We start from the raw sequence: 19,415 nt of genomic DNA, 5'->3' as shown, positions 1-19,415 counted from the left end.
AACATTCGAAAGCAGTTCAGGTTTAAAGACACAGACAATCTGTGAAGCTGCAGCTGAAGGAAACACACATCAAGTGGCAGGAAAACACACAGCATTCAGTTATTGTGAAGGAGAGATTTCCCCGGGTGAGTTTTGGGAGTGATGGGGGTAAAAGCAGGAGGAGGACCCCCGCAGAGGGAAAGCACACAGAGGAGAGGAGTCGGATTCATCCTGCAGAGACACAAACACACCTGTAAGCACTGGTAGGTACATATCAACGAGATCAAATCCATTACAATCATTTTATCTCTACAGGGAAGCTGAGCGTTCAGATAGAGGCTTGGATCTGTGAGGTTTTTCAGGCAGCACGCCACTATCTCATCCACATGTGCACTTATTATTAATGAAATATTAAACATGATTATCTGTCCATCATATCTTAGTAGCCTGCACCTGTTGGCAGTTCTACAAGGTCAAATAATGTAATGTCTAGTATTGTCCGACCAATACTGGATTCTTAAGACAGATATCAATATTTGAGAGTTTAAAAAAAGATAACATAACAATACATCAGCCAATAGTAATATTTTACATAACGACATAACATAAAGAAACATTTTTGATAAGGATCCCTTATATATATATTTTAAAGAACTGTGACCAAGATACGTACAGAGCAGGACATTTTACAGTGTAAAAATAAACTTGATAGAGCTCTCTGGTGGACAAACTCTGTAATGGAGACACTGTTTCTAAACGACCTCAAACATAACTCTGACATTTCTTGTTACTTATCGCCCGACATGTACAACGATACCAATAAAGCTTTTAGCGGCCCAGGCGATTTATTGATTTAGCTCTACTCTCTCGGAAAGTAACGTGTAAAACTGTCTGGAGACTGACGTTTTTTCCTGCCTTATGTTCAAATTATCCAGCCATTAAGAAAATCCTTTATTTTGCTGCAAGAAACCACATTTTGTCCTGCAGCTCGTCTGTTTTTCTAAATATTCTAGTAGTATGCTACATAACCAAGAGGATAATGTCCATTAATAAACTTTTAAGGATGGAGAGTTTGAAAAATGAACTGCTAATTATTTTCTCTGTTTCTGATTTATGTTCATATGTACTTATGTATAAATTTCAATCAAATATAATTTTACATTTGGTCAAAAAAAGAGAGAGATTTCTGTGGCATTTGCAGATAATATTCATTAGATTTAGATACTAAAGCCCTACATTTGACAGTTTTACCAGATTTTCAGTTTTAAGCAAAAATAGTGAAGCTGTCAGGGTCTTTAATATTTTATTTGCCTTCTCTGGTCTAAAACATGTAGCGCACTGATGGACAGGTACAGTAAGGACTGCTACAGGTGTACAGCCAGTAGGTTTTGTAGAAAAGCTGATTAATGAGCACAGAGATGAAGAAGAAACTACGTCAGCACTTCTTCTTCATAACTTCATGTGGAGGACATGTAGTTTTTTTCACCTAATGATCCGCAGGCTACACTACCTGTACACTGAGCTCTATACACCTTTCACACCTACTGCACGCTGTCACAGTTAATCAGACTGTGTCTGTCAAAGAGCTCCTGCTGCAGTGTGGACTGTCAGAGCTGAACCTCAGAGCAGCGTCTCGTGTCACATGCAGCGATCCACATCCAGTGTGACTTTCAACACGGGGAACGGCGACATGAAGCGGAGGTTCAAAATGCAAGAGAGGCAGTCATTGGCTGAAGGGAACTGTTCGAGCAAGAGGATTGGCTGGGGTGTCAGAGGTTGATGAGGTCACAGAGGCTCAGTCCTCCTCACACTGTACCTCTGTAGCGCTGCTCCACGTGGTAGCTGTAACGCCGGTCAATGCAGTAAACACCTGCACAGGAACAAGAGAGAAAAGGTCCTGAAAGGTCAAAACAAAAAAGAACAAAAGGACCACGACTACATTCATGTACTCTAGCTGCAGCTTCATGTTGTCAGATATTTACGCTCCAGTACCGTTGATTAGTATGGAGATTAAAGAAGAACTGTTACAAGCAGTTTACCTTACCTTTGATATGCATGCTTATTGAACTACTGTACATGCTTGACATTTCCTCACTTTTTGAAAATTTTAAAGGCTCTGCAAACCAATTTTCTCTAGCCTGGTCCCAGACCTCTGAGCAACCATCTACATCTCCGATTTGTTCGGCGGTTCATATAGGCCTGGTGTTATGCTTGCTGAGAAACAATCGACCAATCAAAGCTCTGTAGGCGGGATTAAGAATGGGGACGTCATCTTTCTACATAGCAAGTTACAACCTAGCTACATCCAAAAAAAATAAAAATACCAACAAAAAATTATTTCGCAAAAAGTCGACAAGCGTGTAGATTGTTGTAAGTTAACTTGCAGAAATAACAATCAACAAACAATTTCTTCGCGACAAACGTTACGTTAACTGCTCCTAACAACCAGTCCTTCCACGTCAACTGAAAATGACAACAGATAAGTCACTCGCTACCGACTGCATAGAGTTAAACAAAACAAAATAACCCCGCGTCCTGCACAGAAATCAGGTAAGTGAAACCAAATGGCGATTCAGTCTTAATATCGGGCTAGTCTTCTCTTCGAATCTCAAAAATCGATCAAATCTGATCAAACTACATCTGCACAGTCCCGGTGGATCAGATTAGAGTTTTTGATCATAAAACTTTTAATAAAAAATGCCTCAAATACTGAACTTTAAGTTTGACTGCTACATATTTAGTCGTGCATATTTAATGTTAATGTACTTAATTTATCTTAGCTGTATTATAGCGTGTTGTATTTTGATTTGCTTAGTACTTTCCTGTGTGCACTGACGTGACAGTGAGCAGCTGTAACGAAAGAGTTTCCCCTCTGGGATCAATAAAGTATTCCTGATTCTGATCTGATTACTGAGAAATACTCAAGATTTGAAACCAAGTTCTCAGTGGCTTTAAATATATTTCATAACTTTTTAAGGGGAAACTTTGATTAAAGTTAACTGCTTGACTTCACCAATACTGTATTTCTTCTAAACATTAAAATAAATGAAATCTTTTCTGGGGGATACTTTAATTGAATACAACTAAATAATAATGTAATGATTTAATTCACATGTTTATTGTGGTGGTTTAGGATCTTAAGACATTTTCCAAGTGTATGGAAGATGTTTTTTTTTCAAAGTAAAGATCATAATGCACGACATCAGAAAAGGTAAATGGTCATATAGAGATATTTTAGACCAATTGTCAGCCGATTGTCAGGAAATTGGCCTGTAGATTTAAAACTGCAGTGTCAGAATACAAGGTGTCCTTTAGTCCTTATAAAGTGTCACATTTTCCTGCAGAAATATACCATTTCAGGTCTTTAAGCAGAAGCATTACATTTGTCCTAAACTACATCTGTAAGCAGGAGAGGGAGAGACCCCGACTGACCCAGCTCGCTGAGGTTACAGTAGGCCCCCCACTCTGGAGCACTGTTCCTGTGACGCTTCTTTGTCTTCATCTGGGAAAAATACAAAGAATGATAACACACTGAAAACATTTTTAAAGAAATGACAAAATGCATCGTGCCCTGATGAAATGGCACTTTAATTCTTTGGAGTTGAAACAGATTTCATCCAAATGTGTAAACCAACGTGATGTCAAATTAGGAGGAGAAAGGGAGTTTTATTTATTTGAGGTGAAGGTGAGTGTTATTATTAAAAACTCAGTAAAACTGAAAATCCGCTAGATCCCGCCCCCCTTAGTTGCTGTTGCTACGCCTGTCAAGCTTTCTGTTCTGGCCCGGCACATAATGCAGTTTGTAATGATTTAATACCCCAATAGTTGAAACAATGGTTCCCTGATTTCAGACAGTGTTAGACAAAAGCTGCTTCTCATTTCTAGCCAGCGACCGTTGATTTTGCTGACATGACAACAGTCGCTGGCAGATGTTATCAGCCGGAGGTAGCTGGCTAATTAAGCTAAAGTATGATTGTAAAATCGCTGCGGGGAAGGGGTTTATTGAACTGTCAATTGGTTAGAAGTTTTATTTAAATGTACCAGTGTAAGAGGTGTAAAACGTAACATGAAAAATGTGCTAATACGATCCAGTCAATTTCCATTTTACAGTGACTTTAATTATGGCTGACAATAAAAAAACAAACAGTTTTTATTATGATACAGTTAATATTAAAGTGCTGTTTCACCCAAAGATTTCACAGGGACTGTTTCTTCTGTAGAAAAGTAGTTCCAATGAAAACTGTGGATTATTCAGAGTAGCAAGGACATAGTTTCTGCACAGAGATGCAGCTGCTGAATTTTTTAAGTAATTGTTCAATGCTGTGAGCACCATAAACAAACCTCCACTGTGTTGGGTTGCAGGCAGATTTCTTAAATTCTGGGCAAGGGCAAACAAAACCAAAGCTAACTGCATGGCTAGATACCACTGGTAATGGGTGAGAAAATCTGTTTAGAGTAATTTGGGTGAACTTGCATCTCGTTTTTTTTAATAGAGAATATCTCTTAAATGTCTCTACATAAAGCAAGCTGATACTGTATCTGCAACATTCAGCAAAATAATGGCTTTATGAATACTTGTCAGCATCCTGCAGGCCAAGCAATTTTTTATTTCCTCAAGAAGTCAGAAAGTCCTTAGACCCACCTTGGCGGAGCTCCTCTTGTCTGGCTTGGCGTAGTGTGCGGCGTAGGTGCAGGGCCCCAGGGTGCGGTAGCTGGGGTTGGAGAAGCAGCGGCCTACAGAGCTGTTATTGGGAGAGGACTCTGCAGAGGAGAGCAGGCCTGTGCACTGCAGCCCTGCTGTCACCACACGACATCAGCACAGGTTCTTATATCCTCCCCTTTACACATCACCATAATATATACAAGCACGTGCACGTGCACACACAGTGCACCTGACAACCTCACACAAGGTATCGATGCACCGAAAGTGACACTGTCGTCCAAAGCTGTAAATTAAAATGAAGGAACTGGAACCAAGCGGAGGAACTTTGGTCTCGTAGAACATTTATTCATGCATTTTCTTTACCTGTTTATTCCTGTTTATGGTCACAGAAGGTGACACTCACTTACATTCTCATACAGTGTAGATCAGTGATGAAATAATGAGTTTTAGTTGATCAACAGAAAATTAATCAACAATTTTAGATAATCGATTGTCATTTATCAAGCAAAAATGTCAAACATTTACTGTTTCTAGCCTCTAAAATGTGAGAAATTGCTGCTTTTTTATATCATCAAAATGTAATATATTTAGTCTGCTGGTAGACAAAACAAACTATTTAAAGATGCCCCCTTGAGCTCTGAGCACCTTTTCACAATTTTTCAACATTTTAGAAACTAAACAATTAATCGAAAGAAAAATGAAAATTATCAGTTGCAGTCCTAGTTTAGGCCGTCCAATCTGCTCGGAGTGTAAAGTAAGAAAAGTACCTGGAAGAAAAAGGAAAACACCCAGAGATACGGACGTCTTACCTGAGAGGGAGTAGTCGGTGGAGTTGATGTGCAGGGCGGGCGTGTAGGTGACGCTCGGCACGTGGTGGCCTTTCTCTCTCTGCCGGTAGCGGAACCAGACCACCAGGCCGAGCATGGCCATGATGAGCAGCAGCAGGAAGATGATGCCCAGGACGGCGCCGGCTGATTGGCGCTCTGACGCCAGAGCCGGGCTGATCTTGGTGTAGGGGTTCAGTTCCTCCATCATCAGAGCCGCTGAGGAAAACATTAAGTTTAACATATTGGCACACTGATAACACCTGAACTCCTATAACAGCTTTAACTTACATCAATGCTCATATTCATTTTCTTTTTAAAGTCCTCACATTTCACTTATTTCTGCATTTGATTCCTATCCTGTTGCCTCTCAATTCTGGTAATTTGCCTTATAAAAAATGGCCTAAATCTACGGGGGGTAGACAAAATAACATGAACAGTTAACAGAGAAAGACTTTGACGTAACTACATCACCACAGCAAACACAGCTGTAAATGTGGGCCTAATAAGGTTGGATGTCAATTAACTATTATTTGTGAACTCGATCATATCCCTGTTGGTTATTTTGAACTTGTGACCACTATTCCTCTCTGTTGGTATAATTAATTTGTGTCTGGCCTAGACTGACTAGATCCCCTTAAATGATGGCTCTAGGAATGGCAATGTCGGTCTGTCGATCCACCACTTTGGTCCAGACTGAAATTTCAACAACTATTTGATGGATTGCCATGAAATTTAGTCCAGACATTCATGGTGTCCAGAGGTTGAATCCTAATGACACGCTAAACTAAGATGGTGAACATAGTAAACATTACACCACTAAACATCAGCATGTTAGCATTGTCATTTTGAGCGTGTTTGCATGCCTAAGTCAGCATTTAGCTCAAAGCACCGCTGTGCCTAAGTACAGCCTCACAGAGCTGCTGGCATGGCTGCAGACTCTCAGTCTGGTTATGTAACCGTTTGGTGATGGCTGAAGTTTGTGTTTGTTGGAAACAGTCCTTTTGAAAACTTGTGCAGTATGTGTGTTGCTTTCAGTGAATTCATTCTGTGTCCACAGACACCACAGTGTCTTTTTGATATGACAAACTAGGAGTAGCAAAAGTCAAAAATGTTCACACTGAGTGGCTTAAAATTATATATTTTAATAATTAAAGCACGATTTTAAACCTTTTTGTAGCTATATTATCTGTGAAAACATCACATTTTACAGTGCTAATTCCCAGATCTGATCTACAGCCGACAAATGCTGCTAACTGACCCACCTGTGTTTGTAATTTAGACTAACTTACTTCAAAGTTAAAGACTTTCCATGAGGTGTTATTTCTCTTTGTATGCTTTGTGCGTACTAAAGTGAAAAGACATTTGTCTCGGAAGAATCATATTTTAAATGCACAAGTATATCAAAGCACACACGTGCAATACTAACAACATAGTCAAGTCAAGTTTATTTATATAGCACGTTTAAAACAAGAGTTTTGGTATCAGCACCGTGGTCAACTCTGTGCTGATACTATGATAAACTAGAGAGAAACTTGCACACTAATTTGTTAAAGAAAGAAAGAAACAAGACAAAAAAGTTATGCAAAATGAAGAACAAATACTGCAGACGTGTTAGTCCATCAGGCCATCAGAGAACTCTTTGTACCTTTATCTTATAGAAACACTATAACACTCGAGTCTTCTTTTAATCTCTAAAGAAATGTATGTGCATGTTCCCCTGTCATCTTATTTTTTTATGATTCATTTGAACCTACATCTAAACCAACAGAAAGAAGCAGCATCAAACAATCCAGCTACATTTTCCTCCCGCCGTACACAGCCATTAGTTCTCACCCTGGTCACAGCGGATGCCTTTGAAGCCGATGCTGCAGTAGCAGGTTCCCGTCACGTAGTCGCAGGTGGCGTTGTTCATACACTCACACAGCTGCTGGCAGCCGTAGCCAAACGTCCCCGCAGGACACTCTGGACGCAGGAGCAGTGAACAGTTTAATACGTCTTGAAATCTTACAGGTGAATACACAGATATTACCGCTGTCATGTGTAAATTATGGGCAAATGTTTGATGTTCGAACTTCAGAGGAAGTTACACAGTCCCTCTGTGGGTCGACTCTCTGCAGACTTTCATCTTATATACATGAAACAACGGCAATGAGCACAAAAGGAATATCCAGATAATTATAACGCTTCCATGTGTGCTGATAATGTGCAGAATTTTTACTTTACACACTTTTGTTTTGCTGCAAAAAAGTACAATAACTACAATACATTTTAATGCTGCTATCTCTGCTATCTCCAGAAAAAATACACTTTATCCAACATACAAATTCCATTTCTCAAGTTCAATTTTTGTATTAATTTATTTATTGTATTTACTTTGTGTTTCAACAAAAAGCTTTTTACTTTACGTTACTAGTCGTGTATGGTGAATATATATTACTTATATATATTACTTATCTTTTATTTTTCGTGCTTCGTATAGTAGATTCTTGTTATATATATATATAGTATATATAGTATTCTAGTTTTATTAGGTTACTTCTCTTATCTATACTTAGCCGTGGGCGAAATGGGACAAAATCGTCTATCATGGTAAACGTAATTTGATATCATGATAGCAATATATATTGTGATATCATACATTTTCTGGAAAATCAATTGAGAAATCGTTCATGGATAAAATCACCAGACAGGAATGTGTGTTTTTGGTTAATCCAGCAAATCAAACGCCTGACATTTCAAGCAGTTTTATCACATTGACTCATATAAAAATCCAATATTGCCACAAAGCAGTCCTGCTTATTGTTTTGCAAACCCAGAGATTTAGAGGGAGAGATACCACAGTATAAACAGTATTGCAAAATCTTTGATGGTTGACAAATTTATATCATCTCACAGTATATGTCATCCTATCTTTACTGTGCACGGTTGTTGTGCTTCCTTTTGCTGCTGTGAAACTTTCCCCTGGGTGGGGTAAATAATGTGTATCCTGTCTAATCATGTTAAAAAATATAACGAATGTTTATTCCATTAAAATGCATTTTAATATGAAGTATGATAAGACTGTAATTTGTGTAATTTTCATTATTGTTAAAATATGTGAACAGACAGTATCGTGATGAAAAAATCTCATTATTTTCATGCTGTTGAAGACATCGACGGGATTATTGCTCAACCCTCTCAAAGCCCAAAAATAAAAGGCATCAAGCATCAACCTTTCATCCTGAAAATCTGACATTTTGTAGGTAGCAACGACGACGACGTGCTGATGCACAGACATGCACGTGTACACACTCACTGAGCTCACAGCTCTGTCCTATGAAGCCCGTCCTGCAGGAACACTGTCCGGTGATGTGGTCACAGTCCGCCCCGTTCTGACAGCGACACACCTCAGCACACTGAGAGCCGTAGAAACCCGTAGGACAGCCTGAAGAGGAATACAACTGCGTGTCCTTACAAGTGCCACTTTTCAACATCAGCTGTTCCACTCTTCAAACTCAGTATCTGAGAGATGATTCACAAATCTGGAGTTGTGCTTGGAAGCAGCTTTTCTAGGATTGGCTAATCAGTTCTGTCACAGTGGAACCAACATGGATCATCTCTGTAGATCGAACCAAACCCAGTTTGCATTTCAGGCAGATTTAAACACTCTGAAGACACTCTGGAGTGCTTATTTGTCTTGTCCTCCTTCTTGTTTCTGGTGACGCAGCAACATCACTAGCAGACTCCAACAAATCAAGGAACATGATGTTCACACAGGTCGTAACAAACCCACCCTGTTTGCAGCTCTTGGTTTGTTTGTAAAAAGTCTGTGTGAACTATATATCATTTGTTTCCTTGGTCCGAACCAAATGAACTAAACTACAGGTGTGAAAGCAACGTAAGGAACCTCAAGCCGGCTCTATGGGGTCTGGGCTTTAATGGATGATACATGATGACTTGATAAGATATGGTTTTCTTTCCTGAAACGAGGATTCTTAGACAGAAACCAAGAAGCTACTTAATTATTGTCTAACAATATTCGAATGGTGGCACCAAACTCGGTTTCTAGGCCACGAAGGAAAGGAGGAGGTAGGGAGGGAAGAAAGGGAGGAATTATTCTTAGGAGATAAAGGAATGAATGTCTTCAGGCATGTTGTTTTTTTTATCTGCCACCAGATGGAGATGTAGGTATGAGATATTCAAAGCAGCGGACCTCTGTGACTCCACTGCAAGAAGTGAGACTGCATCTGTAATGTGCAGCCAGAGAGTGTATCACTGTTTCCCTTATTAGATATGTGTGTGTGTGTGTGTGTGTGTGTGTGTGTGTGTGTGTGTGTGAGGCGTACGCTGAGTACAGTAGAGTCCCGTCCATCCAGGGCTGCAGCTACACTCTCCGTCTGTAGTGCTGCACTCGGCTCCGTTGTGACAGTTACATGTGTGGATGCAGTCTGGGCCCCATGAGCCCTGAGGACACGCTGCCAATAACACGCATTAACACACACAAACACGCAACCCCACACACACACACACACACACACACACACACACAGTTAAGAGAGCGGGAGAGAGATAAATATGAACAACTGCACATGCACACACACAATCTCTTCTCAAACGTCACCAACAAACCTCAGCAGCCTGAGGCCCGGACGTGACAGAGATCAGGACGGTCTGTGCCTTTATTAGCTTCACAAGTGATCGAGTGATTGTGGTAGCTCTGTTCAATGTAAGACGGATAATTACTGTCACAGCAAAAGGTGTAATTGCCTTTAAGTTTTTTTTTTTCCCCCAATTGTCTCTGACTGGTTCATAGTCAACTCAAGCGCAACGAGTGAATAACAAAACGCAGAGGAAATTAATTTCGGTTGGTTCTTCTTTCTAAAACAAAGAATTAAGGTCGATACGTGCTGAGGTGAGATGAGAAAGAGGAGGAGAGATTATTTGTTGCGTCTTACGTTTGGAGCAGTCCTCGCCGATCCATCCAGGGTAGCACTGACAGGAGCCGTCGATGGGATTACAGGTGCCGTTGTTAGTGCACAGACAGGCCTCAGCACAGGCTTTACCAAACTTTCCACTGGGACACACTGTGGGGACGCATGCACACACACACAAACATATACGGTTAGTCATTATGACAATACAAAAATATAAAATACAACTTTGCGTGATCATATAAAAACAATATTCTATGCACAATAAAATTCTGTCAGCACAAAAATAAAATTACACAACGCGGTCATGTTCTAATATTTCTAAATAAGACTTTCAAGTCTCAGCTGATGAATAGTGAATTATGTTGATTTGCTCAAATTTTACACAAATCTCATGATTTTGAGGACATAAAACGTCGTCGTTCAGCTGTAACGGTTTAGGAAGAGCTTATGAAACATAATGGAAAGAGGCGGTGTAGTCCCTCATTCGTCCAGGAGTGTTCTATCGTAGAAAAGGTTTCAGTCGTAGTCATCTAGACACTGTTTTCAGAATCAAGATGTTTCGGCTCCCATCCGGAAGTCATTCTCAATTGTGAAAAAATTGGACGGGAACTGGAAATTTAAGATAATCTGTGTTACATAAGCCCCGCCCTCAGGAGGGAATCTGCCTGAGTATCTGTTAATAGCTAGTTTCACCTGAAACTGACCTAATAGTTTCAAGATGGCCCAGTGATCAGTAATCAGGCCTATTGTTCTCTGGCTGCATCTACTTCATCACTGTTAAGTGCCTGATTAGCATGTGATAGGCGTGACCAAGGTGATAATACACTCTGATAGACTTTGGGCAGATTAAATCTCAGACCACCATTTCTGTTCAAAGAGGGTTCTCTTTCTTCACAAAAATGGCTTCCTTGACGCCCGTTCAAACCAACTCTTCTCTCTACTAAGAATCTTCACCTCGCTGTCTTCAAATGTGCGGTTTGTAGCTTTTAAATGTTAATGCAAGGCGCTCTGTAATCCTGAGTTAGCGTGTCGTCTGTGCTGATAAAGTCTTTTGTGAAGTGGCTGTTTGGTTTCGCCTATGTACCGTTCTTTGCAGTTTTCCTCACTGCACTGAATGGAGTAGACAACATTGCTCTGTTTTTGTGTGGGTTTCCAGTTTCCGTCCAATTTTTTCACAATTGTGAATGACTTCCGGATGGGAGCCGAAACGTCTTGATTCTGAAAACAGTGTCCAGATGACTACGACTGAAACCTTTTCTACGATATAATGGAAAGAGGATGAAGGGTGAAGAAGTAGTTATACATAGTTAAACAAGCTAGCGGCTCCACGAGGCTGTTCTTAGTCACAGTGGTGCTTTGTGCTAAATACTAACACCAACATGGTAACATGCTCATTATTTCATGCTGATTTTTAGCAGATATAATGTTTACCATGTTCACCGTTTAGCATGCTAACATTTGAGGCTGATGGGAATGTCTTTAGTTTCGCAGGTATTTGGTCACAAACCAAAGTGTTGAACACATTAAAATGTTGACCCGATGATGGCGCTAGAGGAAAAGTCAAGGGGTTCACCAAAGTCAATAAGAAGATTCAACCCCTGGGGACCATGAATGTCTGTACAAAATTTCATGGCAATCCACCCAGTAGTTGTTAACATATTTCAGTCTCGACCAAAGTGAAGGACAGATGCCATCCTTGGAGCCATGCTGCTAAAGTTTAGTCTTGTAATTTAAAAGTCTAGTTAGACCTTAAATATGCGGTGAGGGCTATATTAATGAATGCATCATTTAAACTAATGACTGCCAACTTCCATGTCAGCAAAGGAAATGTACAATGCTTATCATATATTTTACTACTATGATCATTATGAGTCATTAATATTTTTTTGTTGATTCTTTGCATTTACAGGTTCTTTTGTCTGCGTTTCTGTATTCAAACGTTCAGAAAATGTGCAATCATGTATAAATATACTGTACATAAACTGCAAACTAATGATGGAGTGGGAGAGAGACAAGAAGGGGCACAAAAATGTTTAAAGAAGAATAAAACAGGCAAATGCAGGCGGGATAAAATAAGGAAACCAGATTTTAAAACATTTTTCAAAATTTAAAGTAAATATGATTCAAGGAAAATCAAAAGTCTCTTTTCAGAAGTGTCACACTCACAGCCAACAGGAAGCATTAGTGACCTTCTCTTACAACATTCAGTATAAAACTCCTGTTCATCACTATTATTATTATACTTATCTTTAATTTGAGGAGAAGTTAGTTTTTCAGTTTACTCTCCGATTGCTTCTGCTTTAAAACATACCCACTTACGTATATCCAACAGTCTGAAATGAATCCTCACTGCTGATTGTTTGTAATGTGGTAAGCATCTCTGCTCAGCTCGAGAAAAGAGAACGAGGGAGTCAGCTGGAGACCGCCTAAAAAGGGCTGGAGGAAGCTTTCTACAGAGTTAGTTTATTTTTCAGTTAATCATTTTAGGAAAATGCACAACCTGTTGCTTAAGGATGTAATATTTGTACTTTTTTATATTCAGATTTCATTAAATGTAGTTACACTGATAAAATATTGAAACACAGATACTGTAGCGTCTGACAAGCCTGATAATATATTAATGTGCTCTGGGGTTTTCTGGTTATTTCCAATTAACATGAGAGGGCATACTGCTACTGCTGCATGTTATATATCAATGTAGTGTTCGGTTTTAGCTGAAATTGGTTTATTAAGTGTTGAAAGTATCTTATAAAACTTCATATACAGTTGTTATTCCCTGGGCTGAACAAAAAGAGGCTGAGAAACTATCATATGACATTTTAAACAGCTCAAAGTTTAAAAGTTAGAAATATTATGAGCTGGCATTTAACTTGACCTTACCTCTTGATACCAAACTTTAAAATGTTTAATGAGTGTACTTATGACAATACAATACAATATACATATAAGTGCTTATAGCCGTCTCCATAAAACACGAAAGCCGTATTACAGTTTTATGAATGTGTGCTATTTCTTCCTAATGCAAGAAGCTGAATAAGATAAATACATTAAATATGCATGAGCTATATAGATATTCATTATTGTTACATTACTCTTCTCCACTGATTTGCATTTTACTACATTTTCCACCTGTTACATAAAATGTATTGCCTTCATTAATAGGTTCTGCCCATCTATGCTTATAGTCGTCATTAGCCAGCCGTGCATATTGTTTCACTAAAAGAATAAAACCCAGAAGGGGATTCTTTACTCTGAATATGAGGGCAATAAAGATCATTATGAATGCTTTAATGAAGTCCCTCCACTTACGTAATAGTTACCAATGTCTGACTAGTGTCTGTAAAGTTTGGATCAAAGTAATACACCGTACGTACAGGACATATGAATAAAACCAGGAGAGTTTAGCAAAAATAATTAGCTGGAGAGGGACTGTTCAGTAGCTCCCTGATGATTTCTCTTAACTTTTATTAATCTTTTTATTTTTTAGCAGTGTGGCTCTCTGGTGATGTCATTCAGTCCAACACTTTGGTCCAAAGTGAAATATCTAGACAACTATTGGAGGGATTGTAATGAAATTTGGTTCAGACATTCACGTTTCCCACAGGATGAAGCCTAATGATGCTGGTGATCCCCTGACTTTTCATATCAAGCCACAAACAGGCCAGATATTCCAACAGTTTAATTCATGACACGATACCTCTAAAATCATCCGCTTCACCTTCGGCTTGATGCTAACATAGCACTTCACTATGCTAACACTAGTACAGTACACAGATATGCTAACACACTAAATGTTAGCATTTAGCAACTGATGTATACAGATATAAAGGCATTCCCAAAGAGCAGTGATTGTGTGTTTTGTTTATGATCTTGATGTTTTTGAGGGTGAATTTCATTTTGCATTTCATTAATTTCCAGGTACAGCCACCTGAAAACATTCAGGGAAAGAATCCCGATTTGTTTTGGTTGTCTAAAGGTGATAGTGTGTGTACTTGGCTTTTAAATGAGGAGATTTTTGTTTTGTTAAGATTTATAGACAAGTTAAGAGTTCACTGTATCCTTTCTAAGAGGACATTTCTGTTATGTAAATTTTCCATCTTGGACAGATTCCACTTAAAAAAGATGATTGATTCCTTCATTAAAGCGGCGAAAACCCTTTTTGTCTCAGTTAATAGTTAACTCTTACACACACAATGAGTTGTTTTCTTCTGAGATGCAACGGACACTTTGAGGGTTTACCAGTCAATAACATCATTAGCTTGTACAAAAGGGTATCAAACATCGAGAGAACAGGGATGGAGTGGGACTGGCCCTTCAGGCAGTTAAAAGCCCCCGTTGCCGGACATCTGATTTATCAAGGCTCCCCCAGTTATCTATGGGCCTGCTCAAAGATGCAGCGGCCAGCAGAATGCCTAATGTAAGACAGGGCATAACTAAGGCCGTCTTCATGTTTAATGATGATGAATATTTCACAGCACACTCCTCCACTGTCTCTATTTAAAATTCGACTTGGCAAAGAACCTTGGGCCAACTGCCTTCATAGGAGAATTAACACCTGTTTAACCTGCAGAGGAGCTAAACCATACTGAAATAATGATGTACAGGAGGAACTGACAAAAAGATTATTCAGATGAAGTTAAGAGGCGGGAGAAGTTGCAAAAAAGTGACACACAATGAGCTCAAGGTTTAGATTTTTTCGTCTTTCATTACCTACATTTTCTAATGAAATGTAGATATTCAAGGGCTTTGCTTTGTATGCAGCGCTTCAATTACAACCTAAAGTTAATAAGAGATGCCAGCAGTATAACCTGGCTGTTGGTTAGAAAACAGAGCTCCTGAAGGCTGTGACAACTTTGAGTGGGTGGAAAAAGGTGATTACAAAATAGCATCAAATGAGATGCGAATATGATAAATCCGGCACCAACTCTCAATTGAAAAACTGAACTAAAAAACTAAATGATAAAAATGATATTGGTCTCTGTATGGAGCACATGCTCACACACAGCACGCACAACAGCAATCTGTCTAGGCTCGTTACATGTCACACTGTGTGAGATGGGTCTAAAAATATGTCTGTCGGCCCAATATCAGTTTTGACGCATGTTATATTATGTATGTGTGGTGAAACAAAAAAATGTAAGAACAGAAATGTCATCCATCTGGGCTGCTGTCAGGCTTCGGCCACGGCTCTGGCACTGCTGTTTTTTAAAACTTCTAAACTAAAAAAAATGGTATTCTGCATCATTTCATGTCGTATTTCCATTGGTTGCTTTGTAAATTTATTTTGTTTTGTGTTTATTAATAGTGATTAATAAGTGATTAAGACAAGTGATTAACAGGAAGACGCATTTGAGACATGACAAGGACAAACAACGACAACATAAAAGGATAGAAATAAAGATAAGTAATTAACAGGAGGTACCTGAATAAAACGGAATAGATACATTTAGATTTTCTTATTGTACTTCGCGCAGGAGTAGGTGTATGTGCGTGTATGGGAGAGAGACTGTCAGATCTGTGACGCAGGCCGTCTTTGGTTGTCACAGCTCTAAACTGGTGGACGACTCAGTGCGATCTAGGACCTCAGTTCTGGATTGACGACCAAAGATTTCACCATGTTTTAAAAAACCACGCAGTGTTAGAACGACAAGCGCAAATTATACTTTCCACGTTAGACCGTACATGTAGACAAACGTATGAACGCGTCAGTGTAAGCAAACACAGAGTGTGGTATAAACTGAACCGTGTGCAGGCCCGTTTGGGAGTGTATCCGGCCCTTTTAGAGCCCACAGGATGCTTGGGTGGAGATGGGGCTTATAAAATATCATGTGAACAGCAGCAGTGGCTTGCAGCAGCTACCGTGTAGCTTTGAGGTGAGCAGTCAGCAGCAGGCTTGGCAGAGCAAAAGAGTGAGCAGAGCACTGACAGTATAAAAACAGCATTTCCATTTACAGTATTTAAGAAATGTTCAATCTTGAAGGCTTGATGATGAAGAGTGCAAAAGTTTATATTACTTATTGCAAGGATATAACAAAAACCAACAGTTTGTTTTTAAAGAAGACACACAAACAAAGGGAAAGCAGCTGGAACTGAAGAAAAACGTCGACCGACCTTGATTACAGAGGGAGCCGAAGAAGCCAGAGAGGCATTCACAATGGCCGGTGACGTGGTGACACGCCCCGTCGCTGTGGATGCACTGAGGACACGACTGGCTGCAACGGTGGCTGTAGAAACCAGGGGAACAAGCTGCAGAACACACACACACACACACACCACTGTTAGAAGGATGGGTGAACAGTGTGTGTGTGTGTGTGTGTGTGTGATAGAGAGAGAAGTCCATTTCCAAGTCTGAGGGAAACTTCTGATTAGTTCTCTGATTAGTTCTTTGATCATTCTAATAATGGATTTCATGGTCCACTTAGTCCCAATTTAAGCTACGTTTTTAAACCCCATGTATGAAAGCTTAATATTGGCTGTGTCCACCATACATATATATTTGTGCGTGTGTGTGTGCAGGCAAAAGTGTCCGTGAACGTGTTTCCCTGGCCGCTGGCTGTATTAGCTTTGCTTTGTTTTCCTTCCACCCCAGATCCTCCCTCATATGTCTTCCTAAGGCCTTTAATTTGCTTTAATTGATGTTACTCTAAGTGGTGAGACAAGCTGATGCAGGCTGGTCTACCGCTTCTCTCACGCTACAGGGTTTTCCTAATTAAGATAATTGCTTTAACTGTGAACCGAAAGCCCTTATATTTATCACCGTGATGCAGGGAGAAGCAGAGGAAAGCTGGTTATATTCACATATCAACAGAAAGGCACGCTGTCAGACAGACACACTCCTTGTATTCACACTGCGAGCAACATCAACAAGTAGCCTCAGTCAGAATCGATTATTTACAGTTCCCATTAATGCCTTTAAATAAATACAGCAGATAATGTCAAAAAACTATACTTAAAGAAGGTCTGCATCCATCATTGGGCTCAATAGCAAGCTCTGAATTCATTTTATAGTGAATGTTAGCTAGCTACTACAATTACTTTGCCTGAGTTTGCGTTCTACTCTCGTAACATTTCGGAGGGATAATGTACTTTTTACTATGTTCATTTTTTGGCTGTAATGTTTGGGTTATTTAGCAGATCAAGATTTCACGTTCATGAGAGCTTAAAGGTTCCCTGTGGAGTTTCTGACCACTTTTAGCACTATGGAGCGATGCTTTACGAGAGGGTCCTTGTTTTGTTCACATGCATGTGCAGGTGACGTGATACAGTACACATTGCTGCCAATGGTTTCACATTATTCCACTGATGTACAGGTGGCGATAAAGTGCAGAGAAAAGCAGCAATGCGCCAGTATAGGCAGGAAAAAGGAAGACTGCAAGCTAGTAAACATGGACGTAAACTATTCGTGTTTTTAAAGTTTTGAAAATGTTTTATGAGGGACGAAATGCATTCAAAACCTTTTTTTTAGACGAAGGATAAACACATTGTGTTTTGGTGAGTAACACTGAATGTAATGTTTGTTTACAAGAAAACTCCACAGGGCATTAGGTGAATAGATCCACTGCTCACCGGACTTTGAAAGACAATCATATGTAATTATTAAAAAAGAGCTTCTGCACACTAGGATCTGCACATTTTTATCTAATCACACACAAGCGTTCGGTCATTAACCTTCCTCAGACCAAATTTCCAGTCGGTGTGTGGCCAAAAGCATGTATGAAATTAAATTGTGCAGGCATATCCGTGTGTGTGGAAGCTTGTATCTAAAAAAAAAAAAATCGACTTCTAACAAACTCTGGAAATCCTTGTTTCAGCTCAGTGACACATTATATTGCAGCAAATTGCATTTAGACATTATGAAACCTGTAAAGGAGCATGTAATCCCCCGACTGATCTGAAAGCAGGAAAATCATTACTTCATATTATTAATGCATGAACACATGGCTGGTACAGGTGCCATTCTTCACAAACAGCACTCTGATGCTCGAGCACATTTGAATGCTAATACCGTTTGAGGTCAGGACATGTAATTCAGTTATTTTTTAATTGTTCTTCCACCACTGCACAGCAGCTACGCTAGCAGAAGTACAGGATGCGTGAGATGAAATGTGTGTGTGTGTGTGTGTGTCAAATGTTTCTTTACTTCTTCTGCAGTTGGTGCCGCGGTAGCCGGGAGCGCACACACAGGTGCCGTCCTCCGGGGAGCAGGAGCCTCCGTTCTCACACGTGCAGCTGTAGGAGCAGTTGGGCCCCCAGCGTCCCTCCTCACACACACTGTCGCAATGGACACCTGCAGATAACACACACAACAAACACACACACACACACACACACACACACACACACACACACACACACACATTTTTAGTCTACGGTAAAGCAAGAGGCTTTGTTCTTAGCTACCCAGCTTTTAAGTGAAGTCAAACTGACTCACAAAGTTTCAGATGTGTCACTTAAACTTGAAAAAGGAGAACAGAGAATGATGCAAAAAAAGGTGGGTGAGGGAACATTAGCAAAAGGCATCTTTAGCACCTACTCAGACATCGAGTTAGCAGGGAGGAAAGAGTGTGAAGGAGACGTATAGAGAGGAGGGATGTGACAGATAAAAGAGACAATTCCTCTAAACTCATCTCCCTGTTAAAGGATAACACTGGCAATAGTCTGTAGTTTTCTTATTGTCAACAAATCCTGTGAAAAGACTTCTTCCTCTGAGCCGCAGAGCTCCACTGTTGTCCAGAAACTATTAAAACACATCAGTGAGCCGCTCTGTTGCACTGGGTGACATGTTGCTTCATCACCACGAACACACACACTGTAGTTTATTCTGACTCAGTCCCACACACACCGTCCTGCTGCCCCAAACACTCACTACAGCACCACATGTGGATTCATCCGCCACTGAAAATAGTCCCCAACAAATGCACTGTTTCCTCCTGTTTGTTTGATTAAAAACTACAGTGAGCAGCTGTTTGAGGAAATTATTGAGACTTTTTTTTGTGAAATGTTTTTGAAGTTTTACGTCTTCACTAGGAACCA

The 19,415-nt window shown here is 39.8% G+C and overlaps 1 protein-coding gene across 8 annotated transcripts in view; it reads right to left on the bottom strand.

The window, feature by feature from the left end:
* Window positions 1-19,415, bottom strand: part of LOC122878957 (multiple epidermal growth factor-like domains protein 11) — a 139,741-nt gene that overhangs the window by 6,537 nt on the left and 113,789 nt on the right. For 3 of the 8 annotated variants that reach the window (XM_044202534.1, XM_044202524.1, XM_044202544.1), the window contains exons 15-24: window positions 18,523-18,669; window positions 16,494-16,628; window positions 10,404-10,532; window positions 9,795-9,923; window positions 8,765-8,893; window positions 7,303-7,431; window positions 5,452-5,685; window positions 4,622-4,776; window positions 3,412-3,481; window positions 1,796-1,849 (exon numbers count right to left, since the gene is read on the bottom strand). In XM_044202534.1, the coding sequence (XP_044058469.1) occupies window positions 1,796-1,849; window positions 3,412-3,481; window positions 4,622-4,776; window positions 5,452-5,685; window positions 7,303-7,431; window positions 8,765-8,893; window positions 9,795-9,923; window positions 10,404-10,532; window positions 16,494-16,628; window positions 18,523-18,669 (1,311 nt within the window). Of the gene's footprint in view, window positions 1-68; window positions 211-1,520; window positions 1,850-3,411; window positions 3,482-4,621; window positions 4,777-5,451; window positions 5,686-7,302; window positions 7,432-8,764; window positions 8,894-9,794; window positions 9,924-10,403; window positions 10,533-16,493; window positions 16,629-18,522; window positions 18,670-19,415 lie in introns of all 8 variants that reach the window. The other 5 variants (XR_006378604.1, XM_044202551.1, XM_044202558.1 and 2 more) reach the window with 5 other exon arrangements.

This window comes from Siniperca chuatsi, linkage group LG1, assembly GCF_020085105.1.
Source record: "Siniperca chuatsi isolate FFG_IHB_CAS linkage group LG1, ASM2008510v1, whole genome shotgun sequence".
NCBI lineage: Eukaryota > Metazoa > Chordata > Actinopteri > Centrarchiformes > Sinipercidae > Siniperca > Siniperca chuatsi.
Note: the sequence above shows the minus strand (reverse complement) of the source record. Positions and strands in the feature narration are given on the sequence as shown.